At 38.2% G+C, this 27,683-nt stretch overlaps 1 protein-coding gene and 1 long non-coding RNA gene across 3 annotated transcripts in view; one reads left to right on the top strand and one right to left on the bottom strand.

Moving 5' to 3' along the window:
• LOC134753512 (uncharacterized) overlaps positions 1 to 27,683 on the bottom strand; it is a 340,941-nt gene that overhangs the window by 275,663 nt on the left and 37,595 nt on the right. Inside the window, exon 2 of one of the 2 annotated variants that reach the window (XM_063689408.1) lies at positions 320 to 452. In XM_063689408.1, the coding sequence (XP_063545478.1) occupies positions 320 to 377 (58 nt within the window). In that variant the 5' untranslated portion in view covers positions 378 to 452. Of the gene's footprint in view, positions 1 to 159; positions 285 to 319; positions 453 to 27,683 lie in introns of those variants that run through there. The other variant, XM_063689409.1, reaches the window with a different exon arrangement.
• On the top strand, positions 12,130 to 15,567 carry LOC134753488 (uncharacterized). The gene is made up of 3 exons (XR_010128826.1): positions 12,130 to 12,161; positions 14,750 to 14,828; positions 15,518 to 15,567. It is a non-coding gene; the product is annotated as an uncharacterized LOC134753488 (long non-coding RNA).

Raw genomic sequence — 27,683 nt, 5'->3', positions numbered from 1 at the left:
CTAGTGAAAAAAGCACTCTCTCTCTCTCTCTCTCTCTCTCTTGCGCAGCTTGCGGACAAGATCGCGGCCATGGTTACAAAATGGCCGACGGTAACGGCATTATCACTAACGGCTACTCCTGCGGGGCGAACACATTCGTAATAGAGGTATTAGAATCACCTTGTGGGGAATGGACAGCGAACGCAAGCAGCAGCGCCGCGCTCAAGATGGCGGCCATGGTTACAAAATGGCCGACGGTAAGGGCACTAAATGGCACTATCACATAATGGCTAAACCTGCGGGGCGAACACATTCGTAATAGAGGTATTAGAATTATTACCTTGTGTGGAATAGACAGCGAACGCAAGCAGCAGCGCCGCGCTCAAGATGGCGGCCATGGTTACAAAATGGCCGACGGTAAGGGCACTATCACATAACGGTTAGTCCTGCGGGGCGAACACATTCGCCGGAACCTGGAACAAGGAGAAATAGGGAATTAATTATGTATTTTATATATAATACTTAGGCATTAATTCCGCCTTTTGTACTTTTTACTTGTCCTTGTGCAATAAAGTTTAAAATAAATAAATACTTACTAATGGGTGGTTGCTATATATCTATTTAAGTATGTATATCGTCGCCTAGTACCTAATATAGTACAAGTTTCGCTTAATTTTGGAATATTTCTTTTGATCTGAGTAAAATTGTCTCCAAAAATTTAATTTATTTCTTTACTGTGACGAAGTACAGTGCTATATATTTTTATTGTTCTATTTTTAGGGTTCCGTACCCAAAGGGTAAAAACGGGACCCTATTACCAAAGATAGATATAACTCCGTAATAGATAGATACAGTCTAAGGAAAAAACGTGCCTCGAAAATCAAGAAAATTTGATTCTCGTTCAGAGGGCGCTACTAGTTTTGGCCTACAGTCGTATAGATGGCGTTGACGGTTTCGTTTGTTATTTAACAATTTTAACGCATATCAGTGAAAGAACATGGGTCAAAATCATAAAAATAACTAATGCAAATAAAAAAAATCATTTACCTATATTTAAATACATTCTATCGTATTTTTATAAATCTTTATTTTTAGTTTTAAAGTGTGTCGACAGATGGCAGTGAATTTATTGGGGTTACAAAATTTACTATGACAGTACCGCTCTAGTATAAGTTACTGTCACCAGGCTGTATCTCATGAACCGTGATAGTTAGACAGTTGAAATTTTCACAGATGTATTTCTGTTGCCGCCATAACAACAAATACTAGGAATAAAATAAACTTTTAAGGGGGGCTCCCATACAACAAACGTGATTTCTTTGCCGTTTTTATAGATAATGGTACGGAACCCGTCGTGTGCGAGTCCGAACGCGCTTGGGCGGTTTTTGTTTATAGCTAAGTGTCCGTAGTCTATTCGGTAGTGATCCTACCTAAATGGGTTTATCGGTTTAAGCGTGAAAAGGTAACAGACAGACATATAGAATTAGTATAGGCATTCTTTTGTAGAATCCATTGTTTCTACGTATAATTTGAAGTAGAAATCTCTGGTTCTGCGAAGAGAAGATAATTAAAGTCGTGTATCTGCCTCGGGGACAAAAATACCGAAACCGAGTTTGGTAATTACTGCATTAGCTCGCCCTCTGTTATAGTCCAAGAGCTAGTACAGTATAGTGTATCCAGCCGCAGATTTTCGATTTCAAATTAAAATGACTTTCGATACGTTGGTTACCTACGTTGCCAGTTAATACTTCTTCTTCTTCGATATTTGGTAATGAAGTCAGAAAAAAATCACGCTGGCTTAGAGCTTTAATCGAAAACGCTGCCCAACCCGTTTGAGATATAACAAAACAATGTATGGTGGAAAGATTTCTCTTTCATTGCTCAACAAAAAAGTCCGCGTTGGTGTATGCCTATCTTTTAAGGATAACTTACTATACCCATTCTTATCTTCTACAAAAAGATTTCATAGTATGTGGTATTTGCAAAGCTATTTACACGGATACAGTATTAATAATTATCAAATTAAATACCTATACGTTAGTTAGATTAATCATTTCATACAGATTACAATGGTGATACAGATTACAAACCGCTGAACCGATTTAGTTAAAATTTGGCATAAAAATAGTTTGAGTCCCGGAGAAGGACATAGGATAGTTTTTATCCCGAAGATCATCCCTTAAGAGGGTCAAAAGCGGGGTGGAATTGAAATAATTAATGTAGTGCCTGATAATTTGTGTACATAAGCAATTAATCATATGCTCAAATTGCATGATTGCTATTACACTTTATCAAGGCGCTATGGAGACAATTTTACTCAGATGAAAAGAAATAAAGAAACGAAAAAAACGAAGAAGTAGAAACACTCTAGCTGCGGTTACTAAGTCCACGCAAACGAAGTCGCGGGCAAAAAAGCTAGTAAATAAATAAAAATTAAAACAGTAAATGAATCCATGCGCTAGCTCTTAGCCTATCCATCACCAACAGGCTTATGGGATAGAAAAGTAACTCGATACAAGTATAAATACTGGTATTCATTCCCTAATGTGGCCCTAAGTGACGCGAAAAGGTATATTTATTGAATCATATTAGTATTTGGCATTGTGGGGTGAGCTGAAGGGTGCTTTATGTCTGTTTGGTATGTCAGTGAGGATTATGTTATTATTCATTAATATCTGGGAGACCGAGCTTTGCTCGGAAAACATATAAAAACTCAAAAATGCGCGTTTTCACAGAGATATGACCTAGCTGGATCGATTTTACATTTTATCCACGTCTACGAATATCAACGCCTCTTAGAAAAACATGATCATATAAGGAGATTTTTCGCCTTCTGGCTCAGGGAACCGCGTTAAGAGGCCGGTGTCGATTTTAGTCGCAAAATGTAAAATTGATAGATTTAGTCGGTGAAATTGTACACCTTTTGTTACCTAATTGAAATAACAAGTACTGGTTTCTATTAGCACGTCTACTTATCTTGCCTTTTATCAGATCAATTTGTTGAAAACAGACTCACTTAATTAGTAATGTTTGCTTTTCTGATGGACGTTTAGGTAAACGCGCGTAAAGCACTGATTTTGTCGCTATTATTTGTAAATTTCGTAAAGTTTGGACTGCTAAACATGGTAATTTTGTATTACACATATCCTGTACTTGACGTTTATCAGACTACATTTTTATTATTATGACTTTGAAGTAGTGTAAATGAAAGTTAGACGAAATCAATTTTCTCCAGAAATTACTTCAAAACAAGTGACAATTTCTCTGAAAGTCGACTTAATTTCAACGTAATTTTGATACTTAAAAAATCTACAACATTTGTTGAAACTATTTTTATACATCAATTTGTATAATTTACCACCATAAATTTTTGATGATTTTTTAAAAACTGCCCCTTCTTTTCATATATTACCGGTGACGCACGCTTGAGACCTCATTATTAAAAGGCAAGATGAGAAGACGTGCTAATAGAAACCAATACTTGTTATTTAGATATTACGTAACAAAACGTGTATAATTTCAACGACTAAATCTATCAATTTAAAATTTTTGCTCCAAAATCGACTACGGCCTCTTAAAATGAATATAGCACTTCCGAGTTAAAAGAAATAGTAGTAGTAGTAGTAAATCACTTTATTGTACAAAACAAAAATTGATAACATGAAATTCATATAAATTTAGGTACAAAGGCGAGCTTATCCCTATAAGGGATTTCTTCCAGCTAACCTTAGAGTAAATGAGTGGAAAATTCGAATTAGATAGATAGAAATAAAACCGGAGTCGAACTCGCCCACCGAAGGTTTCGTACAAATTTAATTATTAGTATTTGTTGTTATAGCGGCAACAAATACATCATCTGTGAAAATTTTAACTGTTCATCACGGTTCATGAGTCATGAGATAAAGCCTGGTGCCAGACAGACAGACGGACAGTGGAGTCTTAGTAATAGGGTCCCGTTTTTACCCTTTTGGTACGGAACCCTAAAAATGGAACAAAGTAAGTTTTTTCAAATTATGTCGAGTATCTAGTAGGGTTCCGTAACCCTAAAAATAGCAATATCTAAAGATAATAATGCCAAAGGCTTAGAACGCACTACGGCTAATTTCTTGCGGTTTCAGTCTAATTGGGGCATTTTCTATGAAAAGGGACCTTATTGTCGATGGCGCTTACGCGGCACAGCGTCCCGCAGCATTGTATTTATATCGGAGCATCATTAGCGTTAGCGCCATCGACAATAAGTTCCCTTTTTATAGAAAATACCACAATTTCTTGCGGTTTCAGTCTTTTAAGTGCGTGCGCTTATGAAGCATGCCGTACGTAACACTTTTTGCGGTTCTGTAACCGCAAAAAAATAATCGCAATGCGTTCTCAGCCAAAGCAAACAGGATATAATAAGATAGAGCGGTACTGTCATAGTAAATTTTGTAACCCCAGTAAATTCACTGCCATCTATCGACACACCTTAAAACTAAAAAATAAAGATTTATAAAAATACGATAAAATGTATTTAAATATGAATAAACGATTTTTTTTTATTTGCATTAATTATTTTTATGATTTTGACCCATGTTCTTTCACTGATATGCGTTAAAATTGTTAAATAACAAACGAAACCGTCAACGCCATCTATACGACAGTAGGCCAAAGCTAGTAGCGCCCTCTGATCGAGAATCAAATTTTCTTGATTTTCGAGGCACGATTTTTCCTTAGACTGTATCCACCTATTACGGAGTTATATCTATCTTTGGCCAAAGTCATGCATGATAATAAAAGTTTTTAACATTTTGCCTTTATACGGCTAAGAAAAACTTGTCTAACTGAAAAGTACTAAAACATTATCCTGGGGAGTTTCTTCAAAACTGACACAGAGAATATAATTCTTGTAGAATGTATTTCTTTTAAAGTGGGTCAAACCAAAATTGATCAAGACTTCCCTTGCGCTTACAAAAGCTTAGGTTTTATAAAAATACACTCCAAGCTTATATTACTAGCGCCACTTGCACCATCCCACTAACCTGGGGTTAAGTGGTTAAACCGTTAACCCTGTGTCAAATTGTACTGGTAACCATGGTAACTCCATTTTAACCGGTTAACCCCGATTTGTACCCTATGTACTCATGGGCAATTCTATTTTATTAATTCTATCATTATCACTACACTAAGTACACTTGAAAAACAAACCGCTGGGATTCCATTCGGCTATTTGGTTGCAGATTTCAGGATATAACATGGTGGGGCTGATGCCACACAACTAAAATGTCACACAACTTGGAGACTTACACACAGTACACTACACACGGATCATTTACCTACTGTCTTAATATTTAATCAAGTAATTATCACACGACATGCACATATAATCACACTTTACACAGTACATTTCATTCCGCTTACGTAAGCACATCGTATATATATTATCTGTTGTGACCTGGGTCCCGGCAGAAAATCAGTGCTTTGCTCCAAAGAGCAAAGCGTATGACTGAGCCGTGACCCTTTTGTCCTGCTGCAACGCACACAGTTTGCACATAATTTTACACCATTTCTGTTTCATTTTTATTAGGGTATTTTCGTTATAATTTTATTTCTTTGTTAGTGTAAGTAGTAATTAGTTTTTTTTTTCTTCTGATGTGTTTGTATTAATATTGTGTGTAATTGCAGCTGTACAAATAAATCTTTTATCTATCTATCTACAGTCTACACTATAAAACAAAGTCCCCTAGCGCGTCTGTCTGTGTGCGTTTGTTCGCGATAAACTCGGAAACTACTGAACGGATTTTCATGCGGCTTTCACCTATCAATAGAGTGATTATTGAGGAAGGTTTAGGTATATAATTTGTTAAGGTTTTGTGTAACCCGAAGCCGGGGCGGATCGCTAGTTCTATTCTAATTAGAAAAACAAATACATAGGTAAATCGCACTTAAACTATCGTGAGACATATTTCAAAATATTTATCAGTACGGTTGTGCACGACGTACAACCGCCGCGGACACTCGTGCCTGAGGATGGATTCCCAAAGAATCCGAAACATGTCGCCAAAAGCGACTAAAAATAATAGTGAGTAAAAACCGTACTGATAAATATTTTGACATAGGTAAATATTAAAATTAGCACTTTCCTTTCACCATTAATTTCGACACGCAGGAGCATTTTGTATCTATTAATATTAAAGCTTTTTCAGATTTCATAATAATGTCCTAAAGTCCAGGGTTCCAGACTCAATATCAGTAGTAAATATGACCATTTTGTATCACCATTAATTTCGACATGTCATCATTACTGTAACTACAACGTTGCCTCGAGGCACCCCTAAGCGTTTTCACATTGTCCGGTACGATATCGGATGTCGGTTGACCCTTGGAGAAAGACAGCTACTATAGAGTGCCCCATGTCTGTGATATCACATGATAATGTATTTTATATTAAATTTAAGAAATGGCTAATTGACAACGCCTTTTATGACTTACAAGAATTATTGGAAATGTAGAATATAATATAATATGATAGTATTTATTTGTTAATTACATTTTTAAACATGTGTAAATAATTTTACTTTTATTGTTTCGATGTTAAAATAAATTGAAATTTTAATTGTTATTTTACTAATTGTAATTGTATTTTGTATTTTGACGTGTAATGTATGTGTATATTATTAATAATGAATATGAATATGAACATGGCATCGAGTCTTAACTTTTGAATTAGCACTTTATTTTTAATAATAAACAATAGGGTAGATGACATTTTTTTAATGGTATCAGTCGATCAGGTTTGTTTTGAGGATCAAATGTCTGTATGGGACCCATTGTCTTAAAGCAATACAAGTCACAAATGATGTGTCATGAGATACAGCCTGGTGACAGACAGACGGACAGCGGAGTCTTAGTAATAGGGTCCCGTTTTTACCCTTTGGGTACGGAACCCTAAAAACGAATGTTTCCTTTTTACACATCAAAAATTTTGTTGATAAGTCTACCTTCCGAAACATCACAGATCAAAGTAACGCAATATCGCGCGTTACAACATTCCTATAATAAAATCAGTTAATCTTCACAGCAAAGGAAACTGAGGACATAAATATGAAATATCCGATAGATCTGAGGGAAAATTACCACATTAAAATTACTCTTAACATGGCAACACTGTTGCTTTCGGAAATTCAAGAAAAAGTAATACAGTTAACGAGGCTTTCAATTTTACAATTATGTGACAAAAAAAGACATGAGTGTTAATAAAATAGTATAAATACGTCCTTTTAAAAATATTGTAAAAAAAATACGTTTCGTTCCCAGAACATGGCTAAAATACTAAAAGCATATGTCCTTATGAAAGTTATAAATCAGTTATGCATTTACGTCTTTCCTGTATTCATTATCCAAATGCAACAAAACAGAACTTGAAAAAGATTATAAAGTAGTGTAGTTACGCCTTTTCAAAATTAACGGTTAAAACGCGTTCCGTTCTCAGAACGCAAGCGTAAATTTAAATTACGAACATAGGCGTGGACACATCAAAGATGTCTGGGCGGGAAAAAAAAACAAACAAGACCTTAGAGTTAGGAACGGCGGAGGAGGCATTAATTTTATTGATTTAGTGAGTTATGGTCATGTTTGAGGTAATGATTCAGAGGTGAGGAATTGAGGAATGAGTCGCATGTTGCATTGGTTGCATTGAGTTAACGGACGAATTAAATTTAATGGGGTCGATCCGACATATTGCTAAATGGGCTATATGTTTATTATGTACCCAGAGGGTAAAAACGGGACCCAATTACTAAGACTCCGCTGTCCGGCTGCCTGTCTGTCTGTCTGTATCTTATAAACTGTGATAGCTCGACAGTTCAAATTTTCACAGATGATGTATATATTTCTGTTGCCGCTAAAAAAACAAATACTAAAATAAAACTTTGAAAACGGATTATATCGCGTATATTGAATTTATAATACATCCCGGACATTTCGAACCCTTTACAGCGTTCGTGGTCAACGGATGACTGAGGAAAAACTACAAAGTGCAAAAATACTCACATACAAAAAATAATGAACCATCATAGACTATAAACTTTAAGGCTGGTTGTACATGCAAAATAGGTTCATAAGGCTAGTTATACAATACAACCATTTTCAAGTAAATATATATATATATATACGCGATAAAGCTATAGCGCGCGTTTTCATAGTTTTATTTTATGAGTAACTATCGCGGTAACCGAAAACAATATTAAGAAATACTAAAAATAGAATAAAATAAATATTTAAGTGGGGCTCCCATACAACAAACGTGATTTTTTTGCTGTTTTTTGCGTAATGATACGGAACCCTTCGTGCGCGAGTCCGACTCGCACTTGGCCGGTTTTTTACCTTACTTGTGTATACGCGAACTATACAATACAAAACAATTAAACAAACAAAAATAAATGCCAACCCTTTCACAGCTCCACGAAAGGGCAGAGTAAAAACAAAAAAGATGGCGGCCCGATAAATCATCCGTTTGACGGCGTCAGTGGCTAAAGAATCGGTTTTGACTTCGCCGTCTATAAACTTATTAGGTCGAGGGTGGGTTGATAAAAAACCGAAACGACAATTAAGTTTCAAAATATTGATATAAATTCCTTCTGTATCATAATTTGCAATCTTTCTCAATTAAGTATTTTGAAAAATGTGACGTTTTCAACCAAAAGGTACCACATTGTCGCTTGGCGATAAGGTTGATTTCAAATTGAAGCTATAAGAAATTGCGCCTTATTGACAACCGACAATAAGTACCCTTTTGGTTGAAAATGGCACAAATAGTTCGTGCTTATTTGAATTAATACTCCATTTGCAACATTTGCAGGATTTGGAGTTTGGTGCGACTTACGTATGTGTTCAAATTTCATAAAGTGGAATACGACAAAGTCGACGAAAAATCCACAAGCACCAAAATAATTGACGCCACAAATAAATGGTTATTTTGAGGGCCTATACAGAAAAATATATGAAAACTGAATAATGGGCCCGGAAAAGCCTCGGACCTCGGTTTAGTTGTTTCGAGCTAGAAGGAGCATATGTAGGAAAATAAATTATTCAGAATCAAATATCTTTGTGTTTCCGTCTTCATTTCATCAAAGCGTCGTAAATACGTGGGACCAACCGCTAGCAACTACTATGGTAAAAGGACGCGCAAGTATATCACACCGCGAATAATGAACAATTTATCAATAGAAGACGAGTGTAGTAAAAACATTTTCAAATCAAAAATTAAGAAGTTGCTATTGGGTACAACGCATGACTAAATATATAAGATAGGTAAATATTGTATATAAATAAATAAATAAATATTCTTTATGGCACCAAAATCATACATTTTACATACATGTAAAACTACAAATATATTTTTAAAGAAAAACAACATATATACCTACAACTTACACTTTGTTAATGTAATATAAAAGTTTGTATTAACCTTAGTAATATAAGTTAATCATTAAATTAAGATTAAGGCACTAACATTGAAAATGAGTGCATCATTTCGCCGTTAAACGCAAGTTTGGCGAACCTAGTATAAGTTTAAAATGAATTATACTTTTTTGAAAAAAAAAATTAAAAAAAAAATCGAAAACAACCCACCCTCGTCATTAGAAAAAATTGCAAGTTTGACATTAATTTAGAAGAAATGCTAACTCAAATACAATGACAAACCAATATTGTCAGTGACAGTTGAATGACAGTGCTTGTCGGCCCACGCATAATGGAGGGCTCCGCCGTACCTTCACACGATATACAAAGCCATACAGCCCGGTTCAAAAGCTACTAATAAAAATATGTCTCCATGTGTTACACGCAATAAAAATATTAATTCATTCATTCATTTAAAACGACACGCACACACACACACACATCTGAAATTTGGATAAAATCTGGAATAGAAGGAAGGAAATTCGTGCTGAATGTGTCTTAAGGGGCCCACTGATTATCAGTCAGCCTCACGATATCAGCCTGTCAGTTAGAACAAAAATTTTACAGTTCCGAACAACTGACAGGCCGATATCGTCCGGCGGACTGGTAATCAGTGAGCCCCTTTAGGCTCTCCCCAAATATATCGATGCGGAATCGGCTAAAGGCGATAGAATCTCTTGGGAGCGCAACCTTCCCCGTTCATTTTTCAAAGACACTGTTATAACAACGGATGTTTGAACATATCTCGGACAGACTATAAAAAAACCGGCCAAGTGCGAGTCGGACTCGCGTTCCAAGGGTTCCGTACGTTATACAATTTAAGCAATGTATTTTTTATGTGAAACGTGAGTAAAATGTCTTTAAATAACTCGTAGGGGTCGGATCAAAAACTAAGTAATTAAGTCAGACTCACGCTGTAATACTGCACATTTCTAATAGGTTTTCCTGTCAACTACAGGTAAAGAACTATTTTGTGTATTTTTTTTAATTTTAGACCCAGTAGTTTCGGAGATAAAGGGGGGGATGGTAATTTTTTGCCTTTTTCTTGAATAACTTCTAAACTGTTCATCCTAAAATTATAAAAGAAGATATACTTGAAATTCTTATAATGAGCTCTTTCATTTGACATGTAACACAATATAGTTTAAAAAACTTTATTTCTTAATTTTCTCATTTACCCCCCAAAAGTGCCCGCTATGTTTAATATTCATTTATTTACGTTACATGTCCGTCCTTGGGTCACAAACTTACATATGTGTACCAAATATCCACTTAATCGGTCCAGTAGTTTCGGAGAAAATAGGCTGTGACAGACGGACAGACAGACAGACGCACGAGTGATCCTATAAGGGTTCCGTTTCTTCCTTTTGAGGTACGGAACCCTAAAAACAATCGAATAATGACAATCCTTCCCGCGGCTACTCGAAAGGGCACTGACAGCAAAAAAAGAAAATGGCGGCTACATAAATCATTCGTTTTGACTGACGCGACGTCGCTAGTTAAATGATTGTTGGTCTTGACAGTGAAATTGATTTTATTTATGGTTGATACTATTTTTTTTTTGGTTGTTTAAGTTTTTATTTGGTTTGCTACTGAAAGAAGTAAAGCCTGACCAGTAATATATGATCATTGTCAAGAGGGCGCTGTTATTCTCATGTATAGGGTGACAGTTCAGTATAGTATGAAAAAATTAGTTTTAATGAAATTCCGCAACATGGCGCGTGATCATATATATATTCCTGGTTAGGCTTTAGACTGGTAGTTTTGGGATAGGTATTTTAAGTCAAACAAACCCGCCAAAAAATCAAAAAACGCTACCATACAATCGAGGTTACGCTCTCAATACGGAGTTTTGTATGTAAAACTTCTACTTGTTTCTTTGTATTACAATTTCTAGCAACGTAAACTACTACATATGTTTTTGGACGGAACGAAAAATGTGTCTGTGAACCTAGCATATCAAGTGCTAGCATCTCAATCTTTTTTAAGAGTTCTAGTAGCATCCCTAATAGTTCTACAGTTCTAGGTGGTTTTTTTTTCATAGTTCTGCTCATTTTCGCGAAAAAAATGAAATTTGAAAATGAGATGCTAACTTCACATTTTGACACTCCAGCATCCCAGCCGTTATCCACTCCACAGCCTCAAAATAGCATTTAAACGTAAGATACTAACATTTCTAGACGATATATAATGAGTTCTAGTCAAAACTGTAAAAAAATTTTTTTCCATATATGTATGGGACACGAACATCAAAAGCAATTGTAGGTATATTCTGATTAAAGCTAAGTTTGAGCTAAAATCCCAAATTTGACAGCTAGCATCTCAGCAGTTCCGGATAGCCAGATGCCTAGTGCACTAGAATACACACAGTTGTATCTTCTAGAAGGAAATTTTACAGAGTTTTGATAAACTATATCCGAAAATAGTCGCGAAATCGAGTAATTGCTAAGTTCTGGGCATAGCATCTCAGCCAATGCAGATCTGATACCAGGCATCTCAGCAGTTCTGGATAGCCAGCTCACTAGTGCACTAGAATACACACAGTTCTATCTTCTAGAACGAAATTTGATAGAGTTTTGATAGATTATGTCCGAAAATAGTCACAAAATCGAGTAAATGCTATGTTCTTAGATTAGCATCCCAGCCAATGCGGGTCTGGTACCCAGCATCTCAGCAGTTCTGGTTAGTCAGGTCTCTAGTGCACTAGAATACACACAGTTCTGTCTTCTAGAACGAAATTTGGCAGAGTTTTGAAAGACTATGTCCGAAAATAGTCTCGCATTAGAGAAATTGCTAAGTTCTGAGCTAGCATCTCAGCCAATACAGGTCTGACATACAGCATCTCAGCAGTTCTGGGTAGCCAGCTCCCTAGTGCACTAGAATACACACAGTTCTATCTTCTAGAAGGAAATTTGACAGAGTTTTGATAGACTATGTCCGAAAATAGACGCAAAATCGAGTAATTGCTAAATTCTGAGCTAGCATCCCAGCCAATGCAAGTCTTACACCCAGCATCTCAGCAGTTCTGGATAGCCAGCTCCCTATTGCACTAGAATACACACAGTTCTATCTTCTAGAAGGAAATTTTACAGAGTTTTGATAAACTATATCCGAAAATAGTCGCTAAATCGAGTAATTGCTAAGTTCTGAGCTAGCATCCCAGCCAATGCAGGTCTGATTCCCAGCATCTCAGCAGTTCTGGATAGCCACCTCACTAATGCACTAGAATACACACAGTTCTTTCTTCTAGAACAAAATTTGACGGAGTTTTGATTGACTATGTCTGAGAATAGTCTCAAAATCGAGTAAATGCTATGTTCATAGATTAGCATCCCAGCCAATGCAGGTCATACAACCAGCATTTCAGCAGTTTTGGATAGCTAGAACCCTAGTGCACTAGAATACACACAGTTCTATCTTCTAGAAGGAAATTTGACAGAGTTTTGATAGACAATGTCCGAAAACAGTCGCGAAATCGAGTACTTGCTAAGTTCTGGGCATAGCATCCAAGCCAATGCTGATCTGATACCCGGCATCTCAGCAGTTCTAAATAGCCAGCTCACTAGTGCACTAGAATACACACAGTTCTATCTTCTAGACGTAAATTTGACAGAGTTTTGGTAGACTATGTTCGAAAATAGTCGCAAAATCAAGAAATTGCTAAGTTCTGAGTCAGCATCCCAGCCAATGCAGGTCTTACAACCAGCATCTCAGCAGTTCTGGATAGCTAGAACCCTAGTGCACTAGAATACAGACAGTTCTATCTTCTAGAAGGAAATTTTACAGAGTTTTGATAAACTATATCCGAAAATTGTCTCAAAATCGAGTAATTGCTAAGTTCTGAGCTAGCATCCCAGCCAATGCTGATCTGATACCCGGCATCTCAGCAGTTATAAATAGCCAGCTCACTAGTGCACTAGAATACACACAGTTCTGTCTTCTAGAACGAAAATTGGCAGAGTTTTGACAGACTGTCCGAAAATTGTCTCAAAATCGAGAAATTGCTTAGTTGTGAGCTAGCATCCCAGCCAATGCAGGTCTTACACCCAGCATCTCAGCAGTTCTGGATAGCCATCTCCCTATTGCACTAGAATACACACAGTTCTGTCTTCTAGAACGAAAATTGGCAGAGTTTTGACAGACTGTCCGAAAATTATCTCAGAATCGAGAAATTGCTAAGTTCTGAGCTAGCATCCCAGCCAATGCAGGTCTTACACCCAGCATCTCAGCAGTTCTGGATAGCCAGCTCCCTATTGCACTAGAATACACACAGTTCTATCTTCTAGAAGGAAATTTTACAGAGTTTTGATAAACTATATCCGAAAATAGTCGCTGAATCGAGTAATTGCTAAGTTCTGAGCTAGCATCCCAGCCTATGCAGGTCTTATACACAGCATCTCAGCAGTTTTGGATAGCTAGAACCCTAGTGCACTAGAATACAGACAGTTCTATCTTCTAGAAGGAAATTTTACAGAGTTTTGATAAACTATATCCGAAAATTGTCTCAAAATCGAGTAATTGCTAAGTTCTGAGCTAGCATCCCAGCCAATGCTGATCTGATACCCGGCATCTCAGCAGTACTATATAGCCAGCTCACTAGTGCACTAGAATACACACAGTTCTGTCTTCTAGAACGAAAATTGGCAGAGTTTTGACAGACTGTCCGAAAATTGTCTCAAAATCGAGAAATTGCTTAGTTGTGAGCTAGCATCCCAGCCAATGCAGGTCTTACACCCAGCATCTCAGCAGTTCTGGATAGCCATCTCCCTATTGCACTAGAATACACACAGCTCTGTCTTCTAGAACGAAAATTGGCAGAGTTTTGACAGACTGTCCGAAAATTATCTCAAAATCGAGAAATTGCTAAGTTCAGAGCTAGCATCCCAGCCAATGCAGGTCTTACACCCAGCATCTCAGCAGTTCTGGATAGCCAGCTCCCTATTGCACTAGAATACACACAGTTCTATCTTCTAGAAGGAAATTTTACAGAGTTTTGATAAACTATATCCGAAAATAGTCGCTAAATCGAGTAATTGCTAAGTTCTGAGCTAGCATCCCAGCCAATGCAGGTCTTATACACAGCATCTCAGCAGTTTTGGATAGCCAGCTCCCTATTGCACTAGAATACACACAGTTCTATCTTCTATCACGAAATTTGACTGAGTTTTAATAGGCTGTCCGAAAATAGTCTCAAAATCGAGAAATTGCTAAGTTCTGAGCTAGCATCCCAGCCAATGCAGGTCTGATACCCGGCATCTCAGCAGTTCTGGATAGCCACCTCACTAATGCACTAGAATACACACAGTTCTATCTTCTAGATCAAAATTTGACGGAGTTTTGATAGACTATGTCTGAAAATAGTCTCAAAATCGAGTAAATGCTATGTTCATAGATTAGCATCCCAGCCAATGCAGGTCTTACAACCTGCATTTCAGCAGTTTTGGATAGCTAGAACCCTAGTGCACTAGAATACACTCAGTTCTATCTTCTAGAAGGAAATGTGACAGAGTTTTGATAGACAATGTCCGAAAACAGTCGCGAAATCGAGTAATTGCTAAGTTCTGGGCATAGCATCCCAGCCAATGCTGATCTGATACCCGGCATCTCAGCAGTTCTAAATAGCCAGCTCACTAGTGCACTAGAATACACACAGTTCTGTCTTCTAGAACGAAAATTGGCAGAGTTTTGACAGACTGTCCGAAAATTGTCTCAAAATCGAGATATTGCTAAGTTCTGAGCTAGCATCCCAGCCAATGCAGGTCTTACACCCAGCATCTCAGCAGTTCTGGATAGCCAGCTCCCTATTGCACTAGAATACACACAGTTCTATCTTCTAGAAGGAAATTTTACAGAGTTTTGATAAACTATATCCGAAAATAGTCGCTAAATCGAGTAATTGCTAAGTTCTGAGCTAGCATCCCAGTTAATGCAGGTCTTATACACAGCATCTCAGCAGTTTTGGATAGCCAGCTCCCTATTGCACTAGAATACACACAGTTCTCTATTCTATCACGAAATTTGACTGAGTTTTAATAGGCTGTCCGAAAATAGTCTCAAAATCGAGAAATTGCTAAGTTCTGAGCTAGCATCCCAGCCAATGCAGGTCTTATACACAGCATCTCAGCAGTTCTAGATAGCCAGCTGCCTAGTGCACTAGAATACACACAGTTCTATCTTCCATGACGAAATTTGACCGAATTTTGATAGTCTGTCCGAAAATAGTCTTAAAATCGAGAAATTACTTAGTTGTGAGCTAGCATCCCAGCCAAAGCAGGTCTTACACCCAGCATCTCAGCAGTTCTGGATAGCTAGAACCCTAGTGCACTAGAATACACACAGTTCTATCTTCTAGAAGGAAATTTGACAGAGTTTTGATAGACAATGTCCGAAAACAGTCGCGAAATCAAGTAATTGCTAAGTTCTGGGCATAGCATCCCAGCCAATGCTGATCTGATACCCGGCATCTCAGCAGTTCTAAATAGCCAGCTCACTAGTGCACTAGAATCCACACAGTTCTGTCTTCTAAAACTAAATTTTATGGAGTTTTGATAGACTATGTCCGAAAATAGTCGCAAAATCAAGAAATTGCTAAGTTCTGAGCTAGCATCCCAGCCAATGCAGGTCTTACAACCAGCATCGCAGCAGTTCTGGATAGCTAGAACCCTAGTGCACTAGAATACAGACAGTTCTATCTTCTACAAGGAAATTTTACAGAGTTTTGATAAACTATATCCGAAAATAGTCGCGAAATCGAGTAATTGCTAAGTTCTGGGCATAGCATCCCAGCCAATGCTGATCTGATACCCGGCATCTCAGCAGTTCTAAATAGCCAGCTCACTAGTGCACTAGAATACACACAGTTCTATCTTCTAGACGGAAATTTGACAGAGTTTTGATAGTCTATGTCCGAAAATAGTCGCAAAATCAAGAAATTGCTAAGTTCTGAGATAGCATCCCAGCCAATGCAGGTCTTACAACCAGCATCTCAGCAGTTCTGGATAGCTAGAACCCTAGTGCACTAGAATACAGACAGTTCTATCTTCTAGAAGGAAATTTTACAGAGTTTTGATAAACTATATCCGAAAATAGTCGCTAAAGCGAGTAATTGCTAAGTTCTGAGCTAGCATCCCAGCCAATGCAGGTCTTATACACAGCATCTCAGCAGTTTTGGATAGCCAGCTCCCTATTGCACTAGAATACACACAGTTCTATCTTCTATCACGAAATTTGACTGAGTTTTAATAGGCTGTCCGAAAATAGTCTCAAAATCGAGAAATTGCTAAGTTCTGAGCTAGCATCCCAGCCAATGCAGGTCTGATACCCGGCATCTCAGCAGTTCTGGATAGCCACCTCACTAATGCACTAGAATACACACAGTTCTATCTTCTAGAACAAAATTTGACGGAGTTTTGATAGACTATGTCTGAAAATAGTCTCAAAATCGAGTAAATGCTATGTTCATAGATTAGCATCCCAGCCAATGCTGGTCTTACAACCTGCATTTCAGCAGTTTTGGATAGCTAGAACCCTAGTGCACTAGAATACACTCAGTTCTATCTTCTAGAAGGAAATGTGACAGAGTTTTGATAGACAATGTCCGAAAACAGTCGCGAAATCGAGTAATTGCTAAGTTCTGGGCATAGCATCCCAGCCAATGCTGATCTGATACCCGGCATCTCAGCAGTTCTAAATAGCCAGCTCACTAGTGCACTAGAATACACACAGTTCTGTCTTCTAGAACGAAAATTGGCAGAGTTTTGACAGACTGTCCGAAAATTGTCTCAAAATCGAGATATTGCTAAGTTCTGAGCTAGCATCCCAGCCAATGCAGGTCTTACACCCAGCATCTCAGCAGTTCTGGATAGCCAGCTCCCTATTGCACTAGAATACACACAGTTCTATCTTCTAGAAGGAAATTTTACAGAGTTTTGATAAACTATATCCGAAAATAGTCGCTAAATCGAGTAATTGCTAAGTTCTGAGCTAGCATCCCAGTTAATGCAGGTCTTATACACAGCATCTCAGCAGTTTTGGATAGCCAGCTCCCTATTGCACTAGAATACACACAGTTCTCTATTCTATCACGAAATTTGACTGAGTTTTAATAGGCTGTCCGAAAATAGTCTCAAAATCGAGAAATTGCTAAGTTCTGAGCTAGCATCCCAGCCAATGCAGGTCTTATACACAGCATCTCAGCAGTTCTAGATAGCCAGCTGCCTAGTGCACTAGAATACACACAGTTCTATCTTCCATGACGAAATTTGACCGAATTTTGATAGTCTGTCCGAAAATAGTCTCAAAATCGAGAAATTAGTTGTGAGCTAGCATCCCAGCCAAAGCAGGTCTTACACCCAGCATCTCAGCAGTTCTGGATAGCTAGAACCCTAGTGCACTAGAATACACACAGTTCTATCTTCTAGAAGGAAATTTGACAGAGTTTTGATAGACAATGTCCGAAAACAGTCGCGAAATCAAGTAATTGCTAAGTTCTGGGCATAGCATCCCAGCCAATGCTGATCTGATACCCGGCATCTCAGCAGTTCTAAATAGCCAGCTCACTAGTGCACTAGAATCCACACAGTTCTGTCTTCTAAAACTAAATTTTATGGAGTTTTGATAGACTATGTCCGAAAATAGTCGCAAAATCAAGAAATTGCTAAGTTCTGAGCTAGCATCCCAGCCAATGCAGGTCTTACAACCAGCATCGCAGCAGTTCTGGATAGCTAGAACCCTAGTGCACTAGAATACAGACAGTTCTATCTTCTACAAGGAAATTTTACAGAGTTTTGATAAACTATATCCGAAAATAGTCGCGAAATCGAGTAATTGCTAAGTTCTGGGCATAGCATCCCAGCCAATGCTGATCTGATACCCGGCATCTCAGCAGTTCTAAATAGCCAGCTCACTAGTGCACTAGAATACACACAGTTCTATCTTCTAGACGGAAATTTGACAGAGTTTTGATAGTCTATGTCCGAAAATAGTCGCAAAATCAAGAAATTGCTAAGTTCTGAGATAGCATCCCAGCCAATGCAGGTCTTACAACCAGCATCTCAGCAGTTCTGGATAGCTAGAACCCTAGTGCACTAGAATACAGACAGTTCTATCTTCTAGAAGGAAATTTTACAGAGTTTTGATAAACTATATCCGAAAATAGTCGCTAAAGCGAGTAATTGCTAAGTTCTGAGCTAGCATCCCAGCCAATGCAGGTCTTATACACAGCATCTCAGCAGTTTTGGATAGCCAGCTCCCTATTGCACTAGAATACACACAGTTCTATCTTCTATCACGAAATTTGACTGAGTTTTAATAGGCTGTCCGAAAATAGTCTCAAAATCGAGAAATTGCTAAGTTCTGAGCTAGCATCCCAGCCAATGCAGGTCTGATACCCGGCATCTCAGCAGTTCTGGATAGCCACCTCACTAATGCACTAGAATACACACAGTTCTATCTTCTAGAACAAAATTTGACGGAGTTTTGATAGACTATGTCTGAAAATAGTCTCAAAATCGAGTAAATGCTATGTTCATAGATTAGCATCCCAGCCAATGCTGGTCTTACAACCTGCATTTCAGCAGTTTTGGATAGCTAGAACCCTAGTGCACTAGAATACACTCAGTTCTATCTTCTAGAAGGAAATGTGACAGAGTTTTGATAGACAATGTCCGAAAATTGTCTCAAAATCGAGTAATTGCTAAGTTCTGAGCTAGCATCCCAGCCAATGCTGATCTGATACCCGGCATCTCAGCAGTTCTAAATAGCCAGCTCACTAGTGCACTAGAATACACACAGTTCTGTCTTCTAGAACGAAAATTGGCAGAGTTTTGACAGACTGTCCGAAAATTGTCTCAAAATCGAGATATTGCTAAGTTCTGAGCTAGCATCCCAGCCAATGCAGGTCTTACACCCAGCATCTCAGCAGTTCTGGATAGCCAGCTCCCTATTGCACTAGAATACACACAGTTCTATCTTCTAGAAGGAAATTTTACAGAGTTTTCATAAACTATATCCGAAAATAGTCGCTAAATCGAGTAATTGCTAAGTTCTGAGCTAGCATCCCAGTTAATGCAGGTCTTATACACAGCATCTCAGCAGTTTTGGATAGCCAGCTCCCTATTGCACTAGAATACACACAGTTCTCTCTTCTATCACGAAATTTGACTGAGTTTTAATAGGCTGTCCGAAAATAGTCTCAAAATCGAGAAATTGCTAAGTTCTGAGCTAGCATCCCAGCCAATGCAGGTCTTATACACAGCATCTCAGCAGTTCTAGATAGCCAGCTGCCTAGTGCACTAGAATACACACAGTTCTATCTTCCATGACGAAATTTGACCGAATTTTGATAGTCTGTCCGAAAATAGTCTCAAAATCGAGAAATTGCTTAGTTCTGAGCTAGCATCCCAGCCAATGCAGGTCTTACAACCAGCATCGCAGCAGTTCTGGATAGCTAGAACCCTAGTGCACTAGAATACAGACAGTTCTATTTTCTAGAAGGAAATTTTACAGAGTTTTGATAAACTATATCAGAAAATAGTCGCGAAATCGAGTAATTGCTAAGTTCTGGGCATAGCATCCCAGCCAATGCTGATCTGATACCCGGCATCTCAGCAGTTCTAAATAGCAAGCTCATTAGTGCACTAGAATACACACAGTTCTATCTTCTAGACGGAAATTTGACAGAGTTTTGATAGTCTATGTCCGAAAATAGTCGCAAAATCAAGAAATTGCTAAGTTCTGAGCTAGCATCCCAGCCAATGCAGGTCTTACAACCAGCATCTCAGCAGTTCTGGATAGCTAGAACCCTAGTGCACTAGAATACAGACAGTTCTATCTTCTAGCAGGAAATTTTACAGAGTTTTGATAAACTATATCCGAAAATTGTCTCAAAATCGAGTAATTGCTAAGTTCTGAGCTAGCATCCCAGCCAATGCTGATCTGATACCCGGCATCTCAGCAGTACTATATAGCCAGCCCACTAGTGCACTAGAATACACACAGTTCTGTCTTCTAGAACGAAAATTGGCAGAGTTTTGACAGACTGTCTTAAAATTGTCTCAAAATCGAGAAATTGCTTAGTTGTGAGCTAGCATCCCAGCCAATGCAGGTCTTACACCCAGCATCTCAGCAGTTCTGGATAGCCATCTCCCTATTGCACTAGAATACACACAGTTCTGACTTCTAGAACGAAAATTGGCAGAGTTTTGACAGACTGTCCGAAAATTATCTCAAAATCGAGAAATTGCTAAGTTCTGAGCTAGCATCCCAGCCAATGCAGGTCTTACACCCAGCGTCTCAGCAGTTCTGGATAGCCAGCTCCCTACTGCACTAGAATACACACAGTTCTATCTTCTAGAAGGAAATTTTACTGAGTTTTGATAAACTATATCCGAAAATAGTCGCTAAATCGAGTAATTGCTAAGTTCTGAGCTAGCATCCCAGCCAATGCAGGTCTGATACCCGGCATCTCAGCAGTTCTGGATAGCCACCTCACTAATGCACTAGAATACACACAGTTCTATCTTCTAGAACAAAATTTGACGGAGTTTTGATAGACTATGTCTGAAAATAGTCTCAAAATCGAGTAAATGCTATGTTCATAGATAAGCATCCCAGCCAATGCAGGTCTTACAACCTGCATTTCAGCAGTTTTGGATAGCTAAAACCCTAGTGCACTAGAATACACTCAGTTCTATCTTCTAGAAGGAAATGTGACATAGTTTTGATAGACAATGTCCGAAAACAGTCGCGAAATCGAGTAATTGCTAAGTTCTGGGCATAGCATCCCAGCCACTGCAGGTATTACACCCAGCATCTCAGCAGTTCTGGATAGCTAGAACCCTAGTGCACTAGAATACAGACAGTTCTATCTTCTAGAAGGAAATTTGACAGAGTTTTGATAGACAATGTCCGAAAACAGTCGCTAATCGAGTAATTGCTAAGTTCTGGGCATAGCATCCCAGCCAATGCTGATCTGATACCCGGCATCTCAGCAGTTCTAAATAGCCAGCTCACTTGTGCACTAGAATCCGCAGAGTTCTGTCTTCTAAAAAAATTTGACGGAGTTTTGATTGACTATGTCCGAGAATAGTCTCAAATCGAGTAAATGCTATGTTCTTAGATTAGCATCTCAGCCAATGCAGGTCTTACAACCAGCATCTCAGCAGTTCTGGATAGCCAGAACCCTAGTGCATTAGAATACAGACAGTTCTATCTTCTAGAAGTAAATTTGACAGAGTTTTGATAGACAATGTACGAAAACAGTCGCGAAATCGAGTAATTGCTAAGTTCTGAGCATAGCATCCCAGCCAATGCTGATCTGATACCCGGCATCTCAGCAGTTCTAAATAGCCAGCTCACTAGTGCACTAGAATACACACAGTTCTGTCTTCTAGAACGAAAATTGGCAGAGTTTTGACAGACTGTCCAAAAATTGTCTCAAAATCGAGAAATTGCTTAGTTGTGAGCTAGCATCCCAGCCAATGCAGGTCTTACACCCAGCATCTCAGCAGTTCTGGATAGCTAGAACCCTAGTGCACTAGAATACAGACATTTATATCTTCTAGACGGAAATTTGACAGAGTTTTGATAAACAATGTCCGAAAACAGTCGCGAAATCGAGTAATTGCTAAGTTCTGGGCATAGCATCCCAGGCAATGCTGATCTGATACCCGGCATCACAGCAGTTCTAAATAGCCAGCTCACTAGTGCACTAGAATACACACAGTTCTCTCTTCTAAAACGAAAATTGACAGAGTTTTGACAGACTGTCCGAAAATTGTCTCAAAATTGAGAAATTGCTTAGTTGTGAGCTAGCATCCCAGCCAATGCAGGTCTTACACCCAGCATCTCAGCAGTTCTGGATAGCTAGAACCCTAGTGCACTAGAATACACACAGTTGTATCTTCTAGAAGGAAATTTGACAGAGTTTTGATAGACAATGTCCGAAAACAGTCGCGAAATCGAGTAATTGCTAAGTTCTGGGCATAGCATCCCAGCCAATGCTGATCTGATACCCGGCATCTCAGCAGTTCTAAATAGCCAGCTCACTAGTGCACTAGAATCCGCACAGTTCTGTCTTCTAAAAAAAATTTGACGGAGTTTTGATTGACTATGTCCAAGAATAGTCTCAAATCGAGTAAATGCTATGTTCTTAGATTAGCATCCCAGCCAAGGCAGGTCTTACAACCAGCATCTTAGCAGTTCTGGATAGCTAGAACCCTAGTGCATTAGAATACAGACAGTTGTATCTTCTAGAAGGAAATTTGACAGAGTTTTGATAGACAATGTCCGAAAACAGTCGCGAAATCGAGTAATTGCTAAGTTCTGAGCATAGCATCCCAGCCAATGCTGATCTGATACCCGGCATCTCAGCAGTTCTAAATAGCCAGCTCACTAGTGCACTAGAATATACACAGTTCTGTCTTCTAGGACGAAAATTGGCAGATTTTTGACAGACTGTCCAAAAATTATCTCAAAATCGAGAAATTGCTAAGTTCTGAGCTAGCATCCCAGCCAATGCAGGTCTTACACCCAGCATCTCAGCAGTTCTGGATAGCTAGAACCCTAGTGCACTAGAATACAGACAGTTCTATCTTCTAGACGGAAATTTGACAGAGTTTTGATAGACAATGTCCGAAAACAGTCGCGAAATCGAGTAATTGCTAAGTTCTGGGCATAGCATCCCAGCCAATGCAGGTCTTACACCCAGCATTTCAGCAGTTCTGGATAGCCAGCTCCCTAGTGCACTAGAATACACACAGTTCTATCTTCTATCACGAAGTTTGACCGAATTTTAATAGGCTGTCCGAAAATAGTCTCAAAATCGAGAAATTGCTAAGTTCTGAGCTAGCATCCCAGCCAATGCAGGTCTTATACCCGGCATCTCAGCAGTTCTGGATAGCCAGCTCCCTAGTGCACTAGAATACACACAGTTCTATCTTCTATCACGAAATTTGACGGAATTTTGTTAGGCTGTCCGAAAATAGTCTCAAAATCGAGAAATTGCTAAGTTCTGAGCTAGCATCCCAGCCAATGCAGGTCTTATACCCGGCATCTCAGCAGTTCTGGATAGCCACCTCACTAATGCACTAAGAATACACAGTTCTATCTTCTAGAACAAAATTTGATGGAGTTTTCATAGACTATGTCCGAAAATAGTCTCAAAATCGAGTAAATGCTATGTTCATAGATTAGCATCCCAGCCAATGCAGGTCTTACAACCAGCATTTCAGCAGGTTTGGATAGCTAGAACCCTAGTGCACTAGAATACACACAGTTCTATCTTCTAGAAGGAAATGTGACAGAGTTTTGATAGACAATGTCCGAAAACAGTCTCAAAATCGAGAAATTGCTAAGTTCTGAGCTAGCATCCCAGCCACTGCAGGTATTACACCCAGCATCTCAGCAGTTCTGTATAGCTAGAACCCTAGTGCACTAGAATACAGACAGTTCTATCTTCTAGAAGGAAATTTGACAGAGTTTTGGTAGACAATGTCCGAAAACAGTCGCTAATCGAGTAATTGCTAAGTTCTGGGCATAGCATCCCAGCCAATGCTGATCTGATACCCGGCATCTCAGCAGTTCTAAATAGCCAGCTCACTAGTGCACTAGAATACACACAGTTCTGTCTTCTAGAACGAAAATTGGCAGAGTTTTGACAGACTGTCCAAAAATTATCTCAAAATCGAGAAATTGCTAAGTTCTGAGCTAGCATCCCAGCCAATGCAGGTCTTACACCCAGCATCTCAGCAGTTCTGGATAGCTAGAACCCTAGTGCACTAGAATACACACAGTACTATCTTCTAGAAGGAAATTTGAAAGAGTTTTGATAGACAATGTCCGAAAACAGTCGCGAAATCGAGTAATGGCTAAGTTCTGGGCATAGCATCCCAGCCAATGCTGATCTGATACCCGGCATCTCAGCAGTTCTAAATAGCCAGCTCACTAGAGCTCTAGAATACACACAGTTCTGTCTTCTAGAACGAAAATTGGCAGAGTTTTGACAGCCTGTCCGAAAATTGTCTCAAAATCGAGAAATTGCTTAGTTCTGAGCTAGCATCCCAGCCAATGCAGGTCTTACACCCAGCATCTCAGCAGTTCTGGATAGCCATCTCCCTATTGCACTAGAATACACACATTTCTGTCTTCTAAAACGAAAATTGGCAGAGTTTTGACAGACTATCCGAAAATTGTCTCAAAATCGAGAAATTGCTAAGTTCTGAGCTAGCATTCCAGCCAATGCAGGTCTTACACCCAGCATCTCAGCAGTTCTGGATAGCCAGCTCCCTACTGCACTAGAATACACACAGTTTGGTCTTCTAGAACGAAATTTGACACAGTTTTGATAGACTATGTCCGAATAGTCACAAAATCGAGTAATTGCTAAGTTCTGGGCTAGCATTCCAGCCAATGCTGATCTGATACCCGGCATCTCAGCAGTTCTAAATAGCCAGCTCACTAGTGCTCTAGAATACACACAGTTCTGTCTTCTAGAACGAAAATTTGCAGAGTTTTGACAGACTGTCCGAAAATTGTCTCAAAATCGAGAAATTGCTTAGTTCTGAGCTAGCATCCCAGCCAATGCAGGTCTTACACCCAGCATCTCAGCAGTTCTGGATAGCCATCTCCCTATTGCACTAGAATACACACATTTCTGTCTTCTAGAACGAAAATTGGCAGAGGTTTGACAGACTATCCGAAAATTGTCTCAAAATCGAGAAATTGCTAAGTTCTGAGCTAGCATTCCAGCCAATGCAGGTCTTACACCCAGCATCTCAGCAGTTCTGGATAGCTAGCTCCCTACTGCACTAGAATACACACAGTTTGGTCTTCTAGAACGAAATTTGACACAGTTTTGATAGACTATGTCCGAATAGTCACAAAATCGAGTAATTGCTAAGTTCTGGGCATAGCATCCCAGCCAATGCTGATCTAATCATTTTGATTCTGACGTAAAATTCTGTTTTGCATTTGCTTGCACATATGCATTCTTTAAAAATACGCCTTTTGTGCCGCTCAAGGGTTTAATGTTTTCGCACAGTAAAACTCAAAAAGAAAACAGATGACAAATTCCTAGACAAATTATTGTTCACATCAAGGTATTCGAAAAGGGAACTTTTCTTCCCTGCTAGGAGGGATCAAAGTGGCACTTTTCTGTTCAAGGACATTTTATTGCCAGTTTAAAATATTATAATATGTTATAATCGATTACGTGCATACTATTTTTCTAAGTTAAATAATATTTTTCCCCTCACTAGCTCGGAAAGCCGTCTTTTATCCTTTAAAACAAACGAGGAAAAACGCATTTTATCCACTAGTGGGGACAGTAATTTGACCTTGGGATGGAGCGTGTTTAAGTAGCTTGACAGATAACAAAACGTAAAAAGCTCATAATAATGGTTCGTTCGATATTAATTATCATTAAATAAATGGTTTGAGAATTTAATAAAAAATACCAAATTTAGCTTTATTAATGATTTTAAGTCATAAACCTTAAATTCGATAACAAACATTTCTTTTTTTAAATGGATTTGCATGTAATTCTGAACGCACAAGTTGCAATTCGAGTCGATGCAATTTCAAAACGCATCGTCAAAAATGTCAACATTGTCAACAAAAAATTTCTCACCGACTCCGACACGTAAAAATACACAACTTCCAGTTTTCTGTTATAATATCGTATTATCGTTAAAAAAATTAGTGATTCCAGTGATGAAGATGATCTAACGCCTGTGGATGTTGCACTTTCCTCGCTATAGTGAGGGGAAAGTTTTGTGTTACACACGGTTGCAAGTGTATTTTACTTCTCGTGTGTTAAAACACTCGCTACGCTCAGGATTCTATTTTAGAACCACTCGCTTCGCTCGTGGTTCAACTATAGAATCCTTTCGCTTACTCGTGTTTCAATTCCACACTCGCGGGTAAAATACAACTTTGCACCCTTGTATAACAAATAACTATTGTTGTAATTGTAAACAATAAATGTAATTAGCGTATTTTAAATTAATTAATAGCATATTTAAATGAAGTAAATTTATTAATTAGCGTAATATTTACAAAGAAACGTAAAAAAACATTAGTTTAATAATTTAATTTTTATTTTGACATTTTAGATCTCCTTAAACGCAGCCATACTTGTCTATGCAATTTAAAAAGTTTATATTTAAAGTTTTGTACAAATATTTCACAAAGCATAATTATGCGGTTCTGTATTGTGTATAAGTTTGTAAATACTTAGTTTAAATCAATAACTTTATAATAATAAATATAAGTGATATCAGTCTTCATAGTGTTCTTCCGAAGATTTGGTTCAAAGGGGTAAGAGCTAATTTGTTACCAGAAAAATCTACAAAAATAATGTACTTGATTTTCAGTGTATCATTTTAGGTGTTTGCTGCTGTCTTTGAAAAGATATTAGGTACATAATTATGAGCTGTAGGTACTTTTAATTTGTCAGTACAGTCACGTCTGAAAATATCGATACTGACAAAGTGCCAGAAGTATGTACCTATACTTAGGGTGTGTATACATATTTTTGGCACTTTGTCCGTATCGATCTTTGCTTAAAATAATAATGTTTTGAAACCTAATATATGTATGTAATTTCCTCATAGGTGATGTGAAAAGCAGTATGTGTCACATGGTAGCAAAATTATTTTCACCTTGGGCGTTAACACTTGAATCCCTCACTACGCTCAGGATTCTATGTTAGAATCCCTCGCTACGCTCAGGATTCTATTATAGAAGCCTTCGCTTCGTTTAGGATTCAATTGTACGCCCTCGCCGTAAATATGTCATTTTGCTCCCTTGTGACAGTTGTGACACAATCTACTATTGTACCAACTAAACTAACTAATATAGTTACATAATATTGTCTTCGGTTACCGCGATAGTTACTCATGAAATAAAACTATGAAAACGGATTATATAGGTCAACGGGTGACCACGAACGCTGTAAAGAGTTCGAAACGTCGGGATGTATTATAAATTCAATATACGCGATATAATCCGTTTTCATAGTTTTATTTCATAATATAGTTACTTTATTAATTTGTTTTATACAAATTATAAATTTAATAAGTACTTGCATTTTTTAAATTAAATGCAAGTATCTAATAAATTTCCAATTAAAAACTATAATCATTTTACGGGCAATGGTACGGGCAACTTAACGGCCTGATTTAGTTAAATTATGTTTTATCCCTTTCTTACAAATGCATAAGTCAAAATGACAGATAAAGACAAACAATTCATAGCTAATTCAGGGAAGT

Source organism: Cydia strobilella, chromosome 27, assembly GCF_947568885.1.
Source record: "Cydia strobilella chromosome 27, ilCydStro3.1, whole genome shotgun sequence".
Taxonomy (NCBI): domain Eukaryota; kingdom Metazoa; phylum Arthropoda; class Insecta; order Lepidoptera; family Tortricidae; genus Cydia; species Cydia strobilella.
Note: the sequence above shows the minus strand (reverse complement) of the source record. Positions and strands in the feature narration are given on the sequence as shown.